The sequence below is a fragment of the Plutella xylostella genome, chromosome 12 (genome assembly GCF_932276165.1).
Source record: "Plutella xylostella chromosome 12, ilPluXylo3.1, whole genome shotgun sequence".
NCBI lineage: Eukaryota > Metazoa > Arthropoda > Insecta > Lepidoptera > Plutellidae > Plutella > Plutella xylostella.
Window position 1 is genome coordinate 6,514,394 of NC_063992.1, and position 19,170 is coordinate 6,533,563.

The window sequence follows — 19,170 nt, forward strand, 5'->3', positions numbered from 1 at the left end:
TATATATTTTTTAAACAAAGCCTCACATCATGAAATTTTATGTGAATTCACAGTATATCTCTATAATAATTTCATACCGTAACTCCTTCTACATATTTATAACACATGTTCGTATAAAAAGTAATTATAAGTTAAGTACTGAAATTACAACCAATTCTCAATAATAAAACATGTGCTTACTGTTCTTTATGAGGTATAATTTAATACAGAGCAGAAGGCTAATTATTATGTCCAGGGTACAATAAATAATGATTGAAATTGTGCTTAAAGTAACTAGGTAAATAATGTGAAAGTTTTATTTATCTTTGTTATGGTTGACTTAACAGTTTTATGTTCCACTGAACAAATAATTTCTGAATTGTAAATGTTTATAAATAATTAAGGGAATGTTTCATTTAACTTATATCGGTTAAACTTGTGTCGGAAACATAATAATTATACAGAATGTTGCAAAAAGGGTATTTTAACGCGAAAGGGGGTATACCCTTTTTGCAACACCTTGTTCACGATTCTCTTGACATTTGGTTGTAATAAACTTACCGATCGCACGAAAGCTCCTTCCTTTTTGTTTAAGCTAAAGTAACCCTCCAGGTTCTCCTGGCCACTCCGAAAACTTCGTAAACAAAGGTTAACCAGTGCATACTGCTGCTGATAGAATAAAGTGGAACTGAACTTACAAACACCAATTTAACTCGAAAAGTTCACATAATATAAGCTAACATAAGTATTACATTATGTAGTCGTAATTACGTATTATAATATTATTATCTGTCTAGTCTTGCTTTTAAATGTTATTCGAAATGTCTGTGATATTAGAATGTTTTTCAAAAGTTGAAATATTATTAAGAGCTTTCAAATCCACTTGTTTAAAAAGTTAATAATTATATTTAGTTACTTATAATAAAGTTGTCAGATCACCTCTTATCGCCCATTTTCCCGGTTTATTTACTTACAGCGTTGAAGCTAGCTAAGCCCCATGAACTAAACAGGGTGTCCCACGGCAATGTCATGAATGGGAAATACCATAAATACTGAAAATATCGCACTTTACTGAAAAATATAATCTATAGGAAATATATCTTATTTATATATGATTTTAAATATATTATTTCTTTACTTTTCATTACCTACCTGTTTCTATTGTTCTTATAAAATTTATAAGTATTTCAATTCAAAAATAATTACAGTACTATAAATTGTATCAACGACTGCTCTAAAAATGAATAAGTGTCGTGTATTTACCCTTGTAAACAAGTACTTATCTGAAATAATATTCCAAGTTCACCATAACTATCCGATGAAGTCAGCAAGGACCTGCGCCAACTACAGGCAGGCGACTGGAGAGCGACTGCGCAGGATAGAGACCAGTGGCGACTTCTTGTGTCTGAGGCCAAGATCCACTTCGGGTCGCTGAGCCAGCGGAGTAAGTAAGTAAGTACCATAACTATCAGTATAATTAAACCTATCGATCTATGTATGTGTTTCAGGATAAAAATCAACCTACACCTTTAATTAAGTATCTTTATCATCGTTATTGATAAGTTTGTACCCAATCACATAAACAAGAGAGATTATGGCTGCATTAAGATACCTATAATTGATTATGTTCAGGTTTGATTTAATCTATGAATGTAATCAAATAAAACAATCTTTGTGTTCAAATTGTTCTTTCATATTCAAATCATAACCTGTAAGCAATGATTTGAAAAGGAAGGATACGCCCTTCAGTACATTTTACTGAAACCTTCTTCATACCAACTTCATACAAACAAAATAACTGTCATCTGTCATAATTTATTTGAACTATGCCAGTGCCGATCTACTTATCCTGACGACGCAACCTTGTACGCGCGTTCATATTTTACCGTCATCGTCATCGCCACCGAACAGTACATAATAATTTAAATTTACTTTGGTGAAAGTTCTATGGGTTTAGACGGCCAATCAATTGCTAACATTTTTAACACATTCTTTCATTCAGTTTTCGAAAAGGACCAAATTGCTGACAATATTCATGACAATAAGAATTATCTTAACAACACCACAATACTTTGCTCTGTGGATATAAGCATTGATCTAGTTGAAAAATATTTAAAAATGCTAGACACCTCTAAGGGATGTGGGCCTGATGGTCTTCATCCATTATTTTTGCAACGCTGCCATCGTCAACTTTCAACCCCAATTACTGTTTTATTTAGAATGTCTTTGGATACCTGCGTAGTTCCAGTAAAATGGAAGCAGTCTCTTGTAACACCTATTTATAAAGGAGGTGGTGATAAGCACAACGTATGCAATTATAGAGGCATATCTAAGCTCAATGTTATTCCTAAACTGTTCGAAAAAATTATATATGATGTTATGTTTCCCTCAGTTAGACCGTATTTAATAAACTCCCAGCATGGTTTCATTAACAGAAAATCCACTGAATCTAATCTATGTGAATATATTGATAGTGTATTGAATGCTTTGGACGAAGGATTTCAGGTGGATGCCGTCTATACCGATTATTCAAAGGCGTTTGATAAAATATCACACAATCTGCTAGTAAAAAAACTAGATTTATTCGGTATACACGGTAACCTTCTGCGATGGTTGGTTTCTTATTTAAAAAATAGGTCGCAAGCGGTTTCTATTAAGGGATATACATCGTCGTTCATTCCTATCTCTTCTGGCGTTCCCCAGGGCTCCCACTTAGGTCCCCTTCTTTTCAACATTTTTATTAATGACGTAACAAATATATTAAATAACTCAGATTCTTTATTATATGCCGACGACACCAAAATATTTATTAAAGTTAAGTCAATAGAAGACTGTCATAATTTACAATCAGATCTGAACAATCTATTAAATTACTGCGAACTTAATAAAATTTCTCTTAATATCGATAAGTGCTGCGTTATATCTTTTACTAGGAAAAAAAACCATATTTTATACGATTACAATTTTAATCATAAAAGTTTAAGAAGGGTAACCGAAGTGAGAGACCTAGGCGTTCATCTCGACAGCGAATTGTCGTTCCGTAAACACTTTGACATAATTACAGCAAAGGCATATAAGATGCTTGGTTTTATTTTCCGACAAAGTAAAGACTTTAAACAACCGAACACTCTTATTTTGCTTTTTAACTCATTTGTAAGATCCGTTCTTGAATACGCGTCTACGGTATGGAACCCTCAATACCTAAATCATATATACAACATAGAAAGAATTCAAAATAAATTCATAAAAAGATTAAAATATAAATTTAAATTTTTTGACACTAGTTGCTTTCTATCACTCGAAAACCGTCGTGAAATGAGAGACCAGATGTTTCTTTACAAGATTATCAACCACTACGTCGATAGTCCATACCTACTTAGTAGAATATATTTATGTAGGAATGGAGCATTATCATTTATTATTATTTGGATGAACAGAGTGTGTGAAGAAAGGAAGAAAGCATCGATTGTCTATGGAAGGAAGTTTGACTCAGATGGATGGAGGATTAGCAAAATGTCGTTGTGCTCAAATATAAATAATTATTTTAAAAGATGTTTTACCTAAAATAAACGAGATTCAGTGATTAAATCAAATTGATTCTCATTTCCACCGCCTGGTCCCACAATTTTGGGGGCTCGTCCGGGATCGAGCGTGGAAATGAGAAAAAACGACGCGTGATGAGCACACAGGACGACGACGGCCATTAAAGACGAAGACGAAAATACGACGAAATAAATTGGAAAAAGTGATTGGTGACAAAGTTGGTCGCTAGTCACTAAATATTTAAAGACGAAGACGAAAAATGACGACGCAACAAAGAAGAAACGACGGAAGAAGTAACGCGATGCTTGGTAGCATGGTGTCCAACGACAAATTCTGCGGAATTACAAAATTCAGTGGAGAAGATAAGACGTATTCCTCGGCGAAGTGGGCCGCCGATATTGAAGATAATGCCAAGATATTCGGATGGAGTGCCCGGCAGAAACTCATTGTCGCTCGACAATCGCTCGTTGGTACGGCTCAGTTGTGGCTGAGATCAGAGGAGACGCACAAAACATTTGAAGAACTAAATGCCGCCTTACAAAACGAATTTCCTGATGCATTAAATAGCAAGGAAATGCACGAGCAATACAAGCATAGATACCCAGAAGAAGAAAATGACAGCCATAGACACGAATCATGCGAAGAAGAACTGAGTGACAGCCAAGAACTGACAATGTCAAACAGCAGCTATCAAGAAGTTGTAAACAAACAAGGTTTACAGAATGAAAAGGAGGAAAAAATAGATATTTGTGAAAAATCTGTAAATATGTTGATAGATAACGGAAATGACGTTAACCTTATTGTAGACGATGTATATATTGTAAAAAGCGACGATGAAATGAAGACAATGAGAGATGAACCAATCGATATGAAGGTTATTCCCAAAGATGATATCCCTGAAGCACACTGGCCAACGCATATATCATCGATGGAACAGATTTCAGTGGAGGAAGAAGTAGAATGGTTAAGAGAGGGTATAATTCAAGAAAGTTACTCAGATTATTCTTATCCTCTGGTGTCGGTGACAAGGAGAAAGACAAGGAAGGTGAAAAAGTTTAGAAATCAAGTAGTACCGAGGCGAAGAAGGCGAGTGACAAACGAGAGAAGAAAAATAAGAAGAGAATCGATACACGAGATTAAAAAGATGAAAGGAAAGAAGGAAAAGAAGATGAAAAGAAAGAAGACAAGAAAGAAGAAAAGAAAGGAAGTGATATTCGGAGAAAGAAAGATAAAAGTGATGAACGAATGATGAAGAATGTGTGTGTTTTAAGTTGTAATGCCGTATTTGTTTATTATTATTAGTTAAGGTGTAATGCCGTATTTGTTTATGTTTATTAGTTAAGGGGTTAATCATTTAAGTTGTTTTAAATGCACATGCTGAGGGCAGCATGTAAGCAGGATGGCCGAGTTGTAGGAATGGAGCATTATCATTTATTATTATTTGGATGAACAGAGTGTGTGAAGAAAGGAAGAAAGCATCGATTGTCTATGAAAGGAAGTTTGACTGAGAAAAGATGGAGGATTAGAAAAGGTTGTTGTGCTCAAACATACATTATTTTATAAAAGATGTTGTAACTAAAATAAACGAGATTCAGTGATTAAATCAGCTTAGTTCTCATTTCCACCGCCTGGTCCCACAATTTTGGGGGCTCGTCCGGGATCGAGCGTGGAAATGAGAAAAAAACGACGCGTGATGAGCACACAGGACGACGGCCATTAAAGACGAAGACGAAAATACGACGAAATTAATTGGAAAAAGTGATTGGTGACAAAGTTGGTCGCTAGTCACTAAATATTTGAAGACGAAGACTAAAAATGACGACGCAAACAAGAAACGACGGAAGAAGAAACGCAATGCTTGGTAGCATGGTGTCCAACGACAAATTCTGCGGAATTACAAAATTCAGTGGAGAAGATAAGACATATTCTTCGGCGAAGTGGGCCGCCGATATTGAAGATAATGCCGAGATATTCGGATGGAGTGCCCGGCAGAAACTCATTGTCGCTCGACAATCGCTCGTTGGTACGGCTCAGTTGTGGCTGAGATCGGAGGAGACGCACAAAACATTTGAAGAACTAAATGCTGCCTTACAAAACGAATTTCCTGATGCATTAAATAGCAAGGAAATGCACGAGCAATACAAGCATAGATACCCAGAAGAAGAAAATGACAGCCATAGACACGAATCATGCGAAGAAGAACTGAGTGACAGCCAAGAAATGACAATGTCAAACAGCAACTATCAAGAAGTTGTAAACAAACAAGGTTTACAGAATGAAAAGGAGGAAAAGATAGATATTTGTGAAAAATCTGTAAATATGTTGATAGATAACGGAAGTGACGTTAACCTTATTTTAGACAATGTATATATTGTAAAAAGTGACGGTGAAATGAAGACAATGAGAGATGAACCAATCGATATGAAGGTTAATCTCAAAGATGATATCCCTGAAGCACCAACGCGTATATCATCTATGGAACAGAAGTTAGTGGAGGAAGAAGTAGCAGAATGGTGGAGGGAGGGTATCATTCAAGAGAGTTACTCAGCATATTCTAGTCCCCTGGTGTTGGTGACAAGAAGAATGACAAGGAAGATGATAAAGTTTATAAATCAAGTGATACCGAGGCTAAGAAGGATAAGAAGGCGAGTGACACGTGTGAGAAGAAAGATAAGAAGAGAAGCGAAATTCGAGATAAAAAAGATGAAAGGAAAGAAGGAAAAGAAGATGAAAAGAAAGAAGACAAGAAAGAAGAAAAGAAAGGAAGTGATATTGGGAGAAAGAAAGATAAAAGTGATGATGAACGAATGATGACGAATGTGTGTGTTTTAAGTTGTAATGCCGTATTTGTTTATGTTTATTAGTTAAGAGGTTAATCATTTAAGTTGTTTTAAATGCACATGCTGAGGGCAGCATGTAAGCAGGATGGCCGAGTTGTAGGAATGGAGCATTATCATTTATTATTATTTGGATGAACAGAGTGTGTGAAGAAAGGAAGAAAGCATCGATTGTCTATGAAAGGAAGTTTGACTGAGAAAAGATGGAGGATTAGAAAAGGTTGTTGTGCTCGAAGATAAAATTGTTTTTTAAAGGATGTGATACTGGAATAAACGTGATTCAGTGAAAGACTTTTGGTTTTCATTTCCACCGCCTGGTCCCACATTTATATTGTAAATACAATTCCCGTCATCAAAAGGCTTTTGTGATACAGAACTGTAGTAGAAATTATACAAAGAATCGCTTTGTTATACGAGCTTGCGAGAATTATAATAAGTTGCATAAGCAAGCTGATCTATTTCATGAAAAACCATTGTGTTATAAGAAAAAAATAATGAGTACCTACCTTAAAAACTGATTACGTATAAAATTTGCAAAGGTGAACTTACTATATGTAATTTTAGATTATAAGTAAAATTATGTTGTTAAATGTACCTACTATAAGTTAGTGATGTTTTGTTTTAATGTTTAAATTCTTTGTGAAACTTTATTGGCTTGTGTATAAACTTAATGTTAGTTTATAAGTGAAATATTATAAAGCTGTTTGTTTCCAAATAAAGAAAATTAAAAAAATTAAATTAAATTAAATTAAATAATAATATGAGTGAGTTGCATGCGGTTATACCTTTGCGATGATATTCGACAAGTGACAAAGAAAAATTGACTACATTCATACGTCATATTATGTACATACGTGTGAAAACATTATCCTCCGTGCAGGTCAGGTAAAATATAACTAATATAACTATAACTAATGAAAAATCACGCTCTAAACAAGAAAATGTTCGCGGAGGATAGCTAACAAAAATGACGTCGGTACAAGGTTACATCATGCGGCCATTGTAGACTTTGGTAGTAAAATAATGATCACTTTAAAATGTGTTTATTTATTAATTTAAGGATGGCACGATATCCTATGTTCCTTTTTCACCTTTGTATCATAGTTTTTGCAGCCTTTCACAAGACAACTAGGCATATTTATCACAAGATTCACAAAAAATAAAGATTATCTCTCCTTGACAGAGAATTGTCGACTGGGGACCGTTGGCCCTAAAATGTCCTTACGCAGTAATATAATATGTCAATGCCTGTAAGTATCTGCTATCCAGGGTGGCATGGTGAACTTCCAGCGTCGTCAGCTGTCACCCGGTCTGATATTTTTTTTTTACTTATTCCTCCACACCCCCGCGTCTGCGTTAAAAAGACTTTTAAAAAAATACATATTTCAGTATCCGTGTCTTACTCTCCTTCGACACTACATTGCGGATAAAAATCTTTTTTTTCTTTCGTCAACTTTTTTGGGAAAACCGACTAGAGTATGGGTATGTATGTGTCTTACCTGGTAGCATAGGTTTTATTTCTGCGTAAATAGAATTGATACGTACCTTACTATTCTGCCCAGAAAAGTTATTTGTAAAGTAGCAGTGCAAAACAATTAAATAATAGACGCGATAGCATTTCTGAAACAATCAGCTCAGCCAGCCATTGGCTGATATTGGCTTGAAGCAGGAGTTATCTAGAACTAGATATCTGTCAGTACTGGGAAATACAGCTTATCATTACGAAGGGGTGATACACCAAGGCACTCCGAACCTGGTAGGCTATTCAGGGAGTGTTTGTAAAGTGATATCGAGGATGAAGTACGTCAATGCTGGGGGTGGAGGTGGTATATTCTCACTATCGCCTTACAATTCCGCCCGGCGCTGTGAGAATAGCTCCCCTGGATTTATGTGGTTTCGTATTGTTTCAATTCGGGCCGGCCGTCTAATGGGAAACAGCTCCACTTCTAATGGATCTCGTTCCTAACCTAGCGCCACCTGAGGGATTGGGTTCATAAGTATGTGAATATTATTTTAATAACGCCTTGTGGCTCACTTATATTATTATATAATAATATAATGTTGACGAATATTATAGTACGCCTAAAGAGGGTGACTCAGAGGATCATTCTGAACAACCAAATTATGTGCTACTCCGCCTACTCCATACAAAGTTTTAAGGTCACGTTAGTTGTAGTACTATGGGTGATTAATATTTTTCCATGCACGTAGGTATTTACCGATGTTATTCAAAATAACGAGCTTCCGGATTCCTAGACCTACCTATCACTTTTTCAACACCCTGCACTGAAACCCTGTATATTATGGTGTAAGTTAAGTACCTAGTAGTAGTATCCTAACTACTACTGTTGTGTGTTGTGTCTGTATGTCTGTCTGTCTGTCTGTTACTCTTTCACGCCAAAACTACTGAACGGATTTGAATGAAATTTGTTATACATACGGTCTAGACCCTGGGAAAGAACATAGGCTACTTTTTATCCCGGAATTCCCACGGGAAAACTTTTTAAGGCGAAGCGAAGCGTGCGGGAACAGCTAGTCATAAATATAATGTAACATACGACAGGTACGCGTACGTAAGCACAAACTCCAATAACAAGGTTAGCTCGGCTCGTACTCGAAAACACCTCACTCGAATCTTTGAAATTAAGAAAAAAGTATCTCCAAGCAAAGTTGTTAAGTGCAAAGTCGCCTTAGTATCTCCAACGAAAAGTTCCTAATTGCGCATCACTTTACGGAAATGGGATAAAGCGAGCTACGTCGGGAAACACGTACCGTAGGCACGTGCCTGGAAACCTACTAGGCTGTTTTATACCGGGACACACGGTCCGGCGTCAGGGACGTGGGCCCTTCTTCGGTGTAACGATATCTCGGTTCAAGCCTCCGACCTTGGATTGGTAATTACGAAAAATATAGGGAGGTATATATTCAACATGTAAAAATAGTTTTCATAGGTTGGTAGTTGGGAATAATTAAGTATAATCGCAAAACAAAGTACTTACTTATATTCCTTTTGAAGCAAATTACTAACTTCAAATCAATTATAACAATTAGATAAAACAACAACGTAGATATCAAACAAATGTTGTTCAGAATGACCCCCTGAGCCAGTAGCCTGGGCCTGAGCGTAGTGTACCACTTTTGCCACACATTTACAAAGGGGCCATCCATTAATCACGTGAGGTCGTTTTCTTATCTCCCCCCTGGTGATATTTGGTGAGGTTTGGGACCTCCCCCCCTGGATCACATGTATTTTTTGGAAGTCTATGTAAAGGCAATTTTTGACTAGAAAAAATATAAAATTTTATAAAAATATAACATAAAAAAATCATATTAGAAATCGTTTAAATTTTTGCGCCGTTCAAAATTTCGGTTCAGAAATATCTAGCGTTTTTTGACAAAAAATTAATACACGTGATATCTAACGAACCCCCCTCCCCTCGTGATGTTTCGTGAGGTTTTCCGTACCCCCTCCTCCCCCCCCCCCCCCCCTTTGAGCCTCACGTGATTAATGGACGGCCCCAAAGTTGAAAGGAGATTACTCATTAGTCATTATAACTTTATTTTTAGGACGATATCTGCAAAAATCGCGAAAAAAGTATTACTTATCATTTTGCTATAGAAACTTTTACTATGAGATGAAGTTTACTTTCACGGATTTCCGAAATCATAGAACATAAGTAATTTTTCTGAGTCACCCGCTTTAAGCTTATTAAGTACTTATACTTTAGAGTTTAGAATTTTGCAAAATCCTGTATAATTAATAACTGTATAATACTCAATCGCATTCATAAAGTCGGAGTAGGATCACCGGGGCGCAACTCGCAATCATCGTTATCCAATACTGCTTTGTGAATCATATCCTTTCCGCTCCGATTGTAAAGGCCGGTAATAGTCATGGAAAATTGTTGTTGATATTCGCTGTTTGTTATTATTATTACTCTTTTCGAAGCATTTGCCATGATTTCCTTGTTTATCTGGAAAATCGTAAGAGATCTCAAATAACTAATGAAAATTTGGTACCAATGATACAAATAACAATGAGGCATTTTTACAAATTTGACTCATGAAAAATTTTACCCTACTGTCAAAAATATATTTCTCATAAAACAATGAGCTATTATTACATTATACTACAATGTTTGATATTTCGTAAAATTCGCTTCAATAGTTCAATAGCGATGTCAACGCTACGTAACCTACCTCACCACCGCTCAACAAAGGCACCTTTGGTTCCATGTGTTAATGAAAGAGCCTAATACGTGTTATATCCTTTCTTTATGTTAATGTTGAGTTCCTCCCGATGTGAGCCATGACTCAATTATTCGTCGCTTTGACTTCACTTGCAAAGGCAACTGCGGTGCTTTAATTTGATTTTATTCAACAGCCGGCTCTTGATTTGTCAAAGCGACTTTAACTGCAGGTTTTAATTAATATTTTCGCCTTTAACTTGAGTGCAGTAGTGAGTAGCTGGGGCACAATTAGCGTGAGTGAGTTCCGCGGTACGGGGCGGCGTCTTCAACAGACTAAATGTAGCTTTTTGTGAAGCTGTACTGGTTTTTTTCAAGAAGGTACTATGGCACAGTCCATGTAGAAATAAAGAAGTTCAATTTTGCAAAAAAATATATCAGGTATTTTCGCAAAGTTAAATAGTTAAGTTCATGTAAAAATCGATTGATAATCTCTATTGAACATCGATTAAACACTGGTTTATATAAAATTAGTTAGAATCCATTCCCGTCTTCATGATTTTTAAAATTGACTGTAGAGTTGTAGACCTTTGTTCAAGTTGCTATACTAAGTTTCAGAAAGGATTGAGTCTGATAATATGCATAGTTTAGAAAACAAAAATCAAAGTTAAAGTTTAAAAGCTCTTTTCCAATTAATTATATCACGAATTTAACCATTCTACTTTTGTTATCAGAACAGTAACCAGAATACGTTACGCATTAAATTATCCACTTACATAGAAATCCTCAAAATAGCAAAAGCCGTTTTGCTATTTCTAACTCTGAATTCGTTATCTAAAGCTTTTATAATGAAGTTTGTGTTTAGTTTGTAAAGCGCTAGGTACCGGACCAAACTATTTAACAGCGTAGGAGGCCGCCGGCCGGTGGCGGGCTGGATAAGCGTAGACTTTGGCCATTTTAACGTTTTAAATTCGGTGATGAGTGTTCATTTACGTACTTTACGGTGTTACTACATAATTAGCGTTGCTTTATATTTAAGTATGAATTAATGAATGACCTACAAAATCTGCAACTTGTAAAAAATCTGTAAAGAGACGACTTCTTGTACATTTTGACAATGTAAAAAAACTTGAACATTCCCTGCAGAGCAACTGTTTTCATAAATGAAAAGGTTCGATTCATCGATATTCTTGTTAAAAAGACAATTATAATTCCTTCGCGACATTTTGTCGTATTGCGCGAGACCAATGAATTTTTTCGAGCAGGCCACCGTGAAATTGCTGTGGAACTTTGGCCTACGCTTGAAAAATCAGGCAGAAATTGAGAAAAGGAAATAATGACTTCTTCCTATACCGGAGAGATAAAATTTGATCTGTATAGCCCCCGGATATTTGCTGTATCGAGCAAAACATTGATGAGGGTATGTACTTGCTACATACTAACATTGTGCTGACACCGAGTTTCCTCGGTAACCCGCATGAAAGTAATGGCAGACATAAAATAATAAAGGCCGCCAGTTTGTGAGAGTTGATACTTGCGTCACTTATAATAACTTATAATACAGCGTACGTTGCGTGGGGCGCCCCACGAGATGGTAGAGGTTAGATGAGGAAGCACGAGGACCTATTGCTGCAGCCTTGGACATAGTTGACGTAGGTAGGTGATGTACCTGCATAGGTAATTTTTTTTTCATAATATACCTCCTCCATACCTCGATATCAATACTGCATACAGTACTGAGAAAAATAAATAGAGACCAATAATACTCGTATCTATATATAATTTATAATATAATGGAGGTGACCTGTAGGGAAAATGCCACGTTGATCTTATTTCGTAAATGCTTAGTAGGAAACCGCAAGGGTTAAGTCAAGGTAGGAGGGCCGACACAGGTGTAACAAATGCCTGTCCACGTTTTACTATATTTTTATCTAAATAAACCGTCGGTATTTTTTTAGCTATAGAAAAAAATGTTTGGAACAATTCTCAGAGGACCGCGGTTTTGTTATATAATTAAAAAACGATCCCGACGAATTGAGAACCTCCTCCTTTTTTTGAAGTCGGTTAAAAATACTAATTAAATCAACAGCGTAGCGTAATTTGAAGATGGCAGAAGCTATCAGCTAGCTACGAACAGGTAGGTATTGTTATTTGTTATCATTATCTAATAGCTATCCCATTTCATTTCATTTATTTAAATCGCATGTTACCAAATATATCTAGCAATAAAATATAGGTAAGTAAACCTAAGCGGGTATACAGTAAACCAGGTCAGGTTTTTATTAAAAAAAGCAAAAATTTTCGATCCTATTATTTATAAAAGGTTATAATAAATAATTATGACGGATACATATCACTATTACAATACGTATATCTACAATGTATACATAAGTATACTAGTAGAGACACAGCTCCGCAACATGTTACTTTTCGTAAAAAAACTGGTAATAATCTACTCAGGTTACACGTATTTAAAGCCAGCGTTTTCAAAACAAACAAAAACTTTTTTCTGTTTAATGTAAACGGTAAATACAGATCGACCCAAAATTGTTTACCTCCATCAACTCCGGGTAATTGAGTTGCACAGCCTCCGCGGGTGAAGTTAGAATCTAACCGAAGTTATCACTCATTAAGAACATAAGTAAAACAGCTAATTGAGTTAAAAGCGTATTTGTGTTGAACCCTACCGGCTTACACGAGTTTCAGCAAGTATTCAACCCATGCCACTTTGTAATTATGAAATTAAACAGGGCTGAAAAATGTATAGAATACCAGTTGTACATAGTTTCAAATACCAACAGATCCATACACAATGTGTTATATTACAATGTTATGTAAGTACACAACATTATATTATGTATATTGAAAAAGTGGTAAGTGTTCTTTCAACATTCATTTTTATTTACAACTTTTAAGGATTCACTAAGAGAACTCATAGAAGTAAATAAAGTTTTTTATTATTATATCCAAAAGTCGTAGAACATAAGGTGTTTTGAATGACTCTCTTTCGGCTTACTATAACTAAATATAAATATACTTGACCCCTGACGGAAAATGGGGGTTGTTATAAGTTTATTTAACACCCAGCATATTCAGTCCCGTTAAATGTAGCTACCCGAGCGTATGAGGTAAGTAGTCTGTGGCACCGAGATAGCAAAGCTCGATGCCATATGTCAGCGATTCATGATAGCTGTCGGCTAGCCTGACGACTTAATCCAGTGGCCTAGCGTGGCTCTAGCTTTCTATAGCTATTATAAACCTATTTCAAGAGGACAACGCAGTTTAACACCTAAAATATTCGTTGGATGAGGAAGGTTGAAGACTGAATTTACTATGTATATGGTTGTACACGATTTTTACTGATAACAATCATGATTTTCAAAAACATTTTTATTTTTAATGCGGGTCTCTATTAACTTGATCTTTCCTATATTACCTAACGTGTTATCTTTTTAAAACTAATAAGCTGATTGATTTGGCTACATTTATTAGCTTTTGATTGCGGTTGATAAATTATACAAAACAAACATAATTAAATATGTATACTAAATTATTTTCACTAAACCACATTTGATTTGGTGGTTTTAATATTGTAAATATATAATAAAACCGTAAATTATTGATATCTGTAACACTGTGAGTTAATTACAACTGAAGTTAAATAACTAAATAAAGTTATTCCAAATAATAAGCAATTGATGCATCTGAAGGCTTGATTAATTAGACTAACGTTAGTAATAGGATAGGATAGTAGACTGGTGTTATTAACCGTTTTGAGAGGATTTATTCAGCCGGTCGAATTAGTTTCACTGCCTGCCCAGGGTGCATCGAAAGTAAGTATACCTATATCTCCATATTTCATAATAATTTGGACACAGACCGAAACACCACAGACTGAGAAGGCCGAGACAGACTCTTTCTTCTATCCGTGTTGGTTTGTGACATATATTATACTTGGTTTATATTAGTTTTATCGCCGTGGCAAGATGATTACTCACTTCGCTAACTACCAGCTGAGAAGGATGGAAATACTTTTATTATAAAAATATAACTAAACAGGGTATATCATATTTCATAAAACTTCACCGTCTGTTGATACGTCACTCGATATCTTCAGGTTCTCGGTTTTTCTTTCATTCTCGGTCCGTGACATGTCGAGTTATTACTCTACAATAATCTTGTATTCTACGTCGGTAGCCACAAAAGCATAATGTAGCAATCGCGGGATTGTAGCTAAGTTTGAAATAAATTTACGAGCCAAGTCTTATTGCAATTTTCCAAAGTTTAATTCCGTGCCGTGTAGTTCTGCTTGTGATAGGAGGAGCCGAGCCGGGATAATGCACCTTATTCCGAGACTTGCATTGTAGTACAGGGTGTTGTAAAAACAGTTATATAATATTACAAATGCAAAATTAATGTTTAGTACTATTACACGTAAAACTACTCAACGGATTTTTATAATATCGGACATATTTAGGTAAACTATCCTTTATTACATGTGTTTTAAAACTATCTCACCCATTGAGTATGAATGGTCTGGAGACGAAATAGGCAGACGTTCCCCTCTGGCGGGGTGGTAGGCCAGAAAGGCCCACCGATTTATAAAAACTAGTTGCAGTCTCAATTTTCACTAGACTCAATCTAGTTGGCAAAGCGTTCGTTTCATAGAAAATGATTTTTTTACATACTAAAATGACAGCTTCAATTCATAGATTATCGGGATTCCGGATTTGATCACAGATTTGGTCATGGTTTATTGTTATTAGCTGTTTCCTAGCAACCAATGTCAAAAAAATGCAATAGTGATGTACCGGTATGTAGATATGTATTAATCGACAAAAAAGTCATAGTTGGGAAGCGTCCGTAGTCGAATTGGCTTCAGTAATCGTAACTGATCACTGAGGTTAAGCAACAACTGACACGGTCAGCCATTGGTAGGTACAGCATGAGTTACCGATTTCAAATGGTTCTTTTCTGGACGCTTCCGTGCTTCGGACGGGACGTTAAGCCGTGGGTCCCGGTTGCTGCTTCGGCAGCAGTCGTTAAGCCTAGTCAGAGGCCGCCCGAAGGGGCGGCTTGAGAGCATCTGACCGTCGGGTTGCCCACTTACTCGACAACTTCAGTGCACTGTACTCATTCAAAAACGGCGATACGGCTCGCGACCTATCACGTGAGTATAAATGTACAGCGAAAAGCGGGTGACTTCGTTTATTAATCATTCCTAATTACATTTAATTATACCTAATTAATTTGAAATTAGTATTTCTAACCCATGTTCTCGAATTCATCGATAACACTTATCGATAATTGTTACATCCATTGGCAAGAAAAATGAAGACACTGTGTTCATTATTAAATGTCACTTCACGTAACCCTTATTGCTGGGATTTAAAACTCATAATGATATGTCCCATGAGACATAATCATGGTAAACGGTAAAATTTCCCCCCGCAAAAATTGGCAGACTTTTTTGTATCAAGAAAATTCGCTATGACGCTTCCCGAGGGTACACCCGAGTCCGCGTTGTTCTATGATCTCACCAAACAAATTTTAATTTAAAACAAGTTTTTATAAAAATTAGTACATTGATTAATTACTGTCCAGTAAGTGAAAATTTTTATAGTACCTACCTAGTCATAAATTTTATACGATGAAAGAGCTGCCCAAATCAATGAATGATAGATAATAAGGTTTTCAATTCGTGTTTCCATTGAAATCGTTTCCAGTAGTTAGTCACATAAAGTGCATGCATTCAATAGTCTATTTTAGTAGAACCAGTTAAAATACTACCAAAAGCGGAGTAAATCGATTTTGACTGATTGCGACTTATTTGTCTGTCACGTTAGGCTGTCCAGCGAGCGTTATCACTGCTAACCTGGTTATAACGGAAAATTTAAAGTTTCATACAGTGATCTAACATTTTTTTTTAGGTAGGTAATCTAATATTTCCTCTGTTCCTATCCTATAGGAAATGTTTCAGTATGAAACTGTTTCAGTATGGAACTGTTTTGGAACTGGAGCGACATTAAAGCAAAGATAAAAAAAGACTCAAAATACCTTTTAGTTTTCATCATGGACTGAAAATCAGAATGTAGGTATTTTAGCAGCGCACATATTTTCAGGTCAACGCCACCTGCCGGCATGCGGTAGAACTAAAGCGGATAAAAGCGCTCTACAGTATGTTGGTACTATTTTGAGGCTTTTACTGTTATCGCTTACCAGAGAATACGAGGTGTATAGAATAGATGGTGTTATTCTGTTGAAGATTAAGTTGTGATAAATTAACAGGATGTGCAGAAAGTGAGTGACTGAGCTGAACATTTTGGTAAAAACTTTTCTTCTAATATCACAATTAGGTCAAACAAAATTAATTATTTAAATAATTACTTAGATCGGTGACTAACTACATATTATGGATTATGGTTTGTCAGTTGGTTACCACCCGAGTCAGCGTTGATCTATGGTAGGCTTAGATTAATCGCTCATCTAAAACCGTTGATCACTGTGTTGAGAGGATTATACAGTCTGATTAGTAGCTGACCGTCTAGGTTCTTCATACAAGTCATGAAGACTATAGCTCTTGTTATAACATTAGTGTTTTCATACAATAAAAGCCAAGCTAAGTAGAATTACTCCTACACTGCACTGAGCTGCGATCATAGGATTCGATACTATTTTCGAAACTACACAAATGTACCTATGGAACGAACAAATGTCACTTTTGGAACTAACAAATTTGTTGCAAATTTGCCTTACATTTTGACAGCGACAGTTGACGACACTGTTCTTTTTCCATAGTTTCGAATCCTGTGATCGCGACACTGTAGTAGTCATTGCCAAGGCCGATATTCGTAACCTTTCGAGAACATTAACACAATGACCGAGTTAACAGATTTTTTTTGTTTATATTTTGCATCTCGCAAATCCAGTCGAAGCAAATGAAACAACGGAAGACCACAGACCAGTAATTGCTGTAATTTGTACAACTATGCCACTTTTTGTTTGGTGAAAGGACCTACTTTGGCATGTGATTAAGTATTTCAAATACAGTGAAAATGAAACTAATTCTTATTTTAGTACTTGTCATCCTATGTTTTGGCGCTGCAAATTCAACTTTGTAGAGGCTTCGTTCAATGTTGTTTTTGTGTGGTCACCTTTGTATCAATGCAGTTATATTATAGAATTGTATACAGAGTGTTGCAAAAAGAGTATAATGAAAGAAGAAAGGGGACTACTCTAAGAGTCGTTCTAAACAACTTTATTCCTTGGACAATTGAACTTTTTCTGGTTAATATTTTGGTTCTCGATAGAATCTTGACTGCCAATCTCTAATAGTGGAGAGGCACTATAATAGAGTATTTGTTGGTCACGTATGACTTTTTACTATGGGTATGATTTTTTAAAGGATTTTAAAAAACATATAACTTACAAAACTTGTTCACAATGGCTATGTAATTAATTGGCTATGTAATGTACGTAATGAATAAACGTAACTTTGATACAAAAAAAAAAACAAAAATGACCCCCTGAGTCACCCTGTATGTAGATACAAATTGGTATCCAATAACACCCAGTCCCGCTATTGGTCAACTGGTACTCCAGATATAAGTGCGTTCTCAATACGAGAGTGCAGCAGGACATCATATAACGGTGTATAAGAAAGTACTCTGATGAGGTTCTACCGTTAAGACGGTATGTGTACATACAGTCATACATATGTAAGTACCTATGCCCGCATTCCCAATCGCGCCAAAGATGAAGCATCCTATATAAAGTACATAATTTTTAATACCCTTTCATCCAGAAAACAATAAATTATTTAAAGTTCACGGTGCAAGAAGCTTAAATATATACAAGGAATTGCAATCTATACGACTCTAGCTATGAATAGTTATTAATTGCTTCTTGGCAAAAATGCTCTTTTTTGTAATATTAGTATCATGAAGGGAGCTTTTTGTACGTGCTGACCTTTAGTCAATAAAGGCGATAATACCTAACCATAACTTAACCAGGCTGCAGTAGCACAAAGCATTAAACTGCATAATATTTGCTATAAACAACCATACTAAAGTATCATATTCGTAAAAATAAAACTTTAACGTTATTTTTAGCAGTAGTACAGTACAAAAAAATCTTGAGTTTGAATACCTGGTTAACAAAATATTTTTAAACATTTTCATCATCATCGTCAGCCTGTGGGGCTGGACACCTTAAGAAAGGCCATTCAAACTGTGTAAATGAAATATGGCTTTTTTTTACATGAACTTTAATATCCCAATTATACAAAATTTTACAGCTAGCTTTTTTAATTTTATAGCGATATTTTACAAGGGAAAATTTACATACTGTCAAATATATCAAAATCAAATACATAAGTTTTCGGGAGCTTGTTATTCACACCCTGTACAATGCACTACATACAGTAACATGTTCAATAACAATCCATAATCTCGAACAGTACTGAAGTACATGTTAATTTGTGACGTCGCCGTTTGTTTGCATAGAGTCGGTTGACTGTACCCTCTAGCCGTAGCCATAACGGGACTATTCATGATAGATATGCATTTCTTAAGCGATTCTTAACTCTTTCTCGACCAATCGCTGCTATTGGTGGATGCAGAAGG

At 35.7% G+C, this 19,170-nt stretch overlaps 1 protein-coding gene across 1 annotated transcript; it reads left to right on the forward strand.

Annotated features, from left to right (window-relative positions):
• The first annotated feature begins 3,804 nt into the window (after positions 1-3,804).
• Positions 3,805-6,648, forward strand: LOC125489264. The gene is made up of 2 exons (XM_048624569.1): positions 3,805-4,867; positions 6,394-6,648. The coding sequence occupies exon 1, from the start codon at positions 3,824-3,826 to the stop codon at positions 4,769-4,771; it is 948 nt and encodes a 315-aa protein (XP_048480526.1). The 5' UTR covers positions 3,805-3,823; the 3' UTR covers positions 4,772-4,867; positions 6,394-6,648.
• The last annotated feature ends 12,522 nt before the right edge of the window (positions 6,649-19,170 follow it).

What these genes read in the sequence shown, in the direction of transcription:
- LOC125489264 (XM_048624569.1), top strand. Translation starts at nt 3,824, where the DNA reads ATGCTTGGTAGCATGGTGTCCAACGACAAATTCTGCGGAATTACAAAA.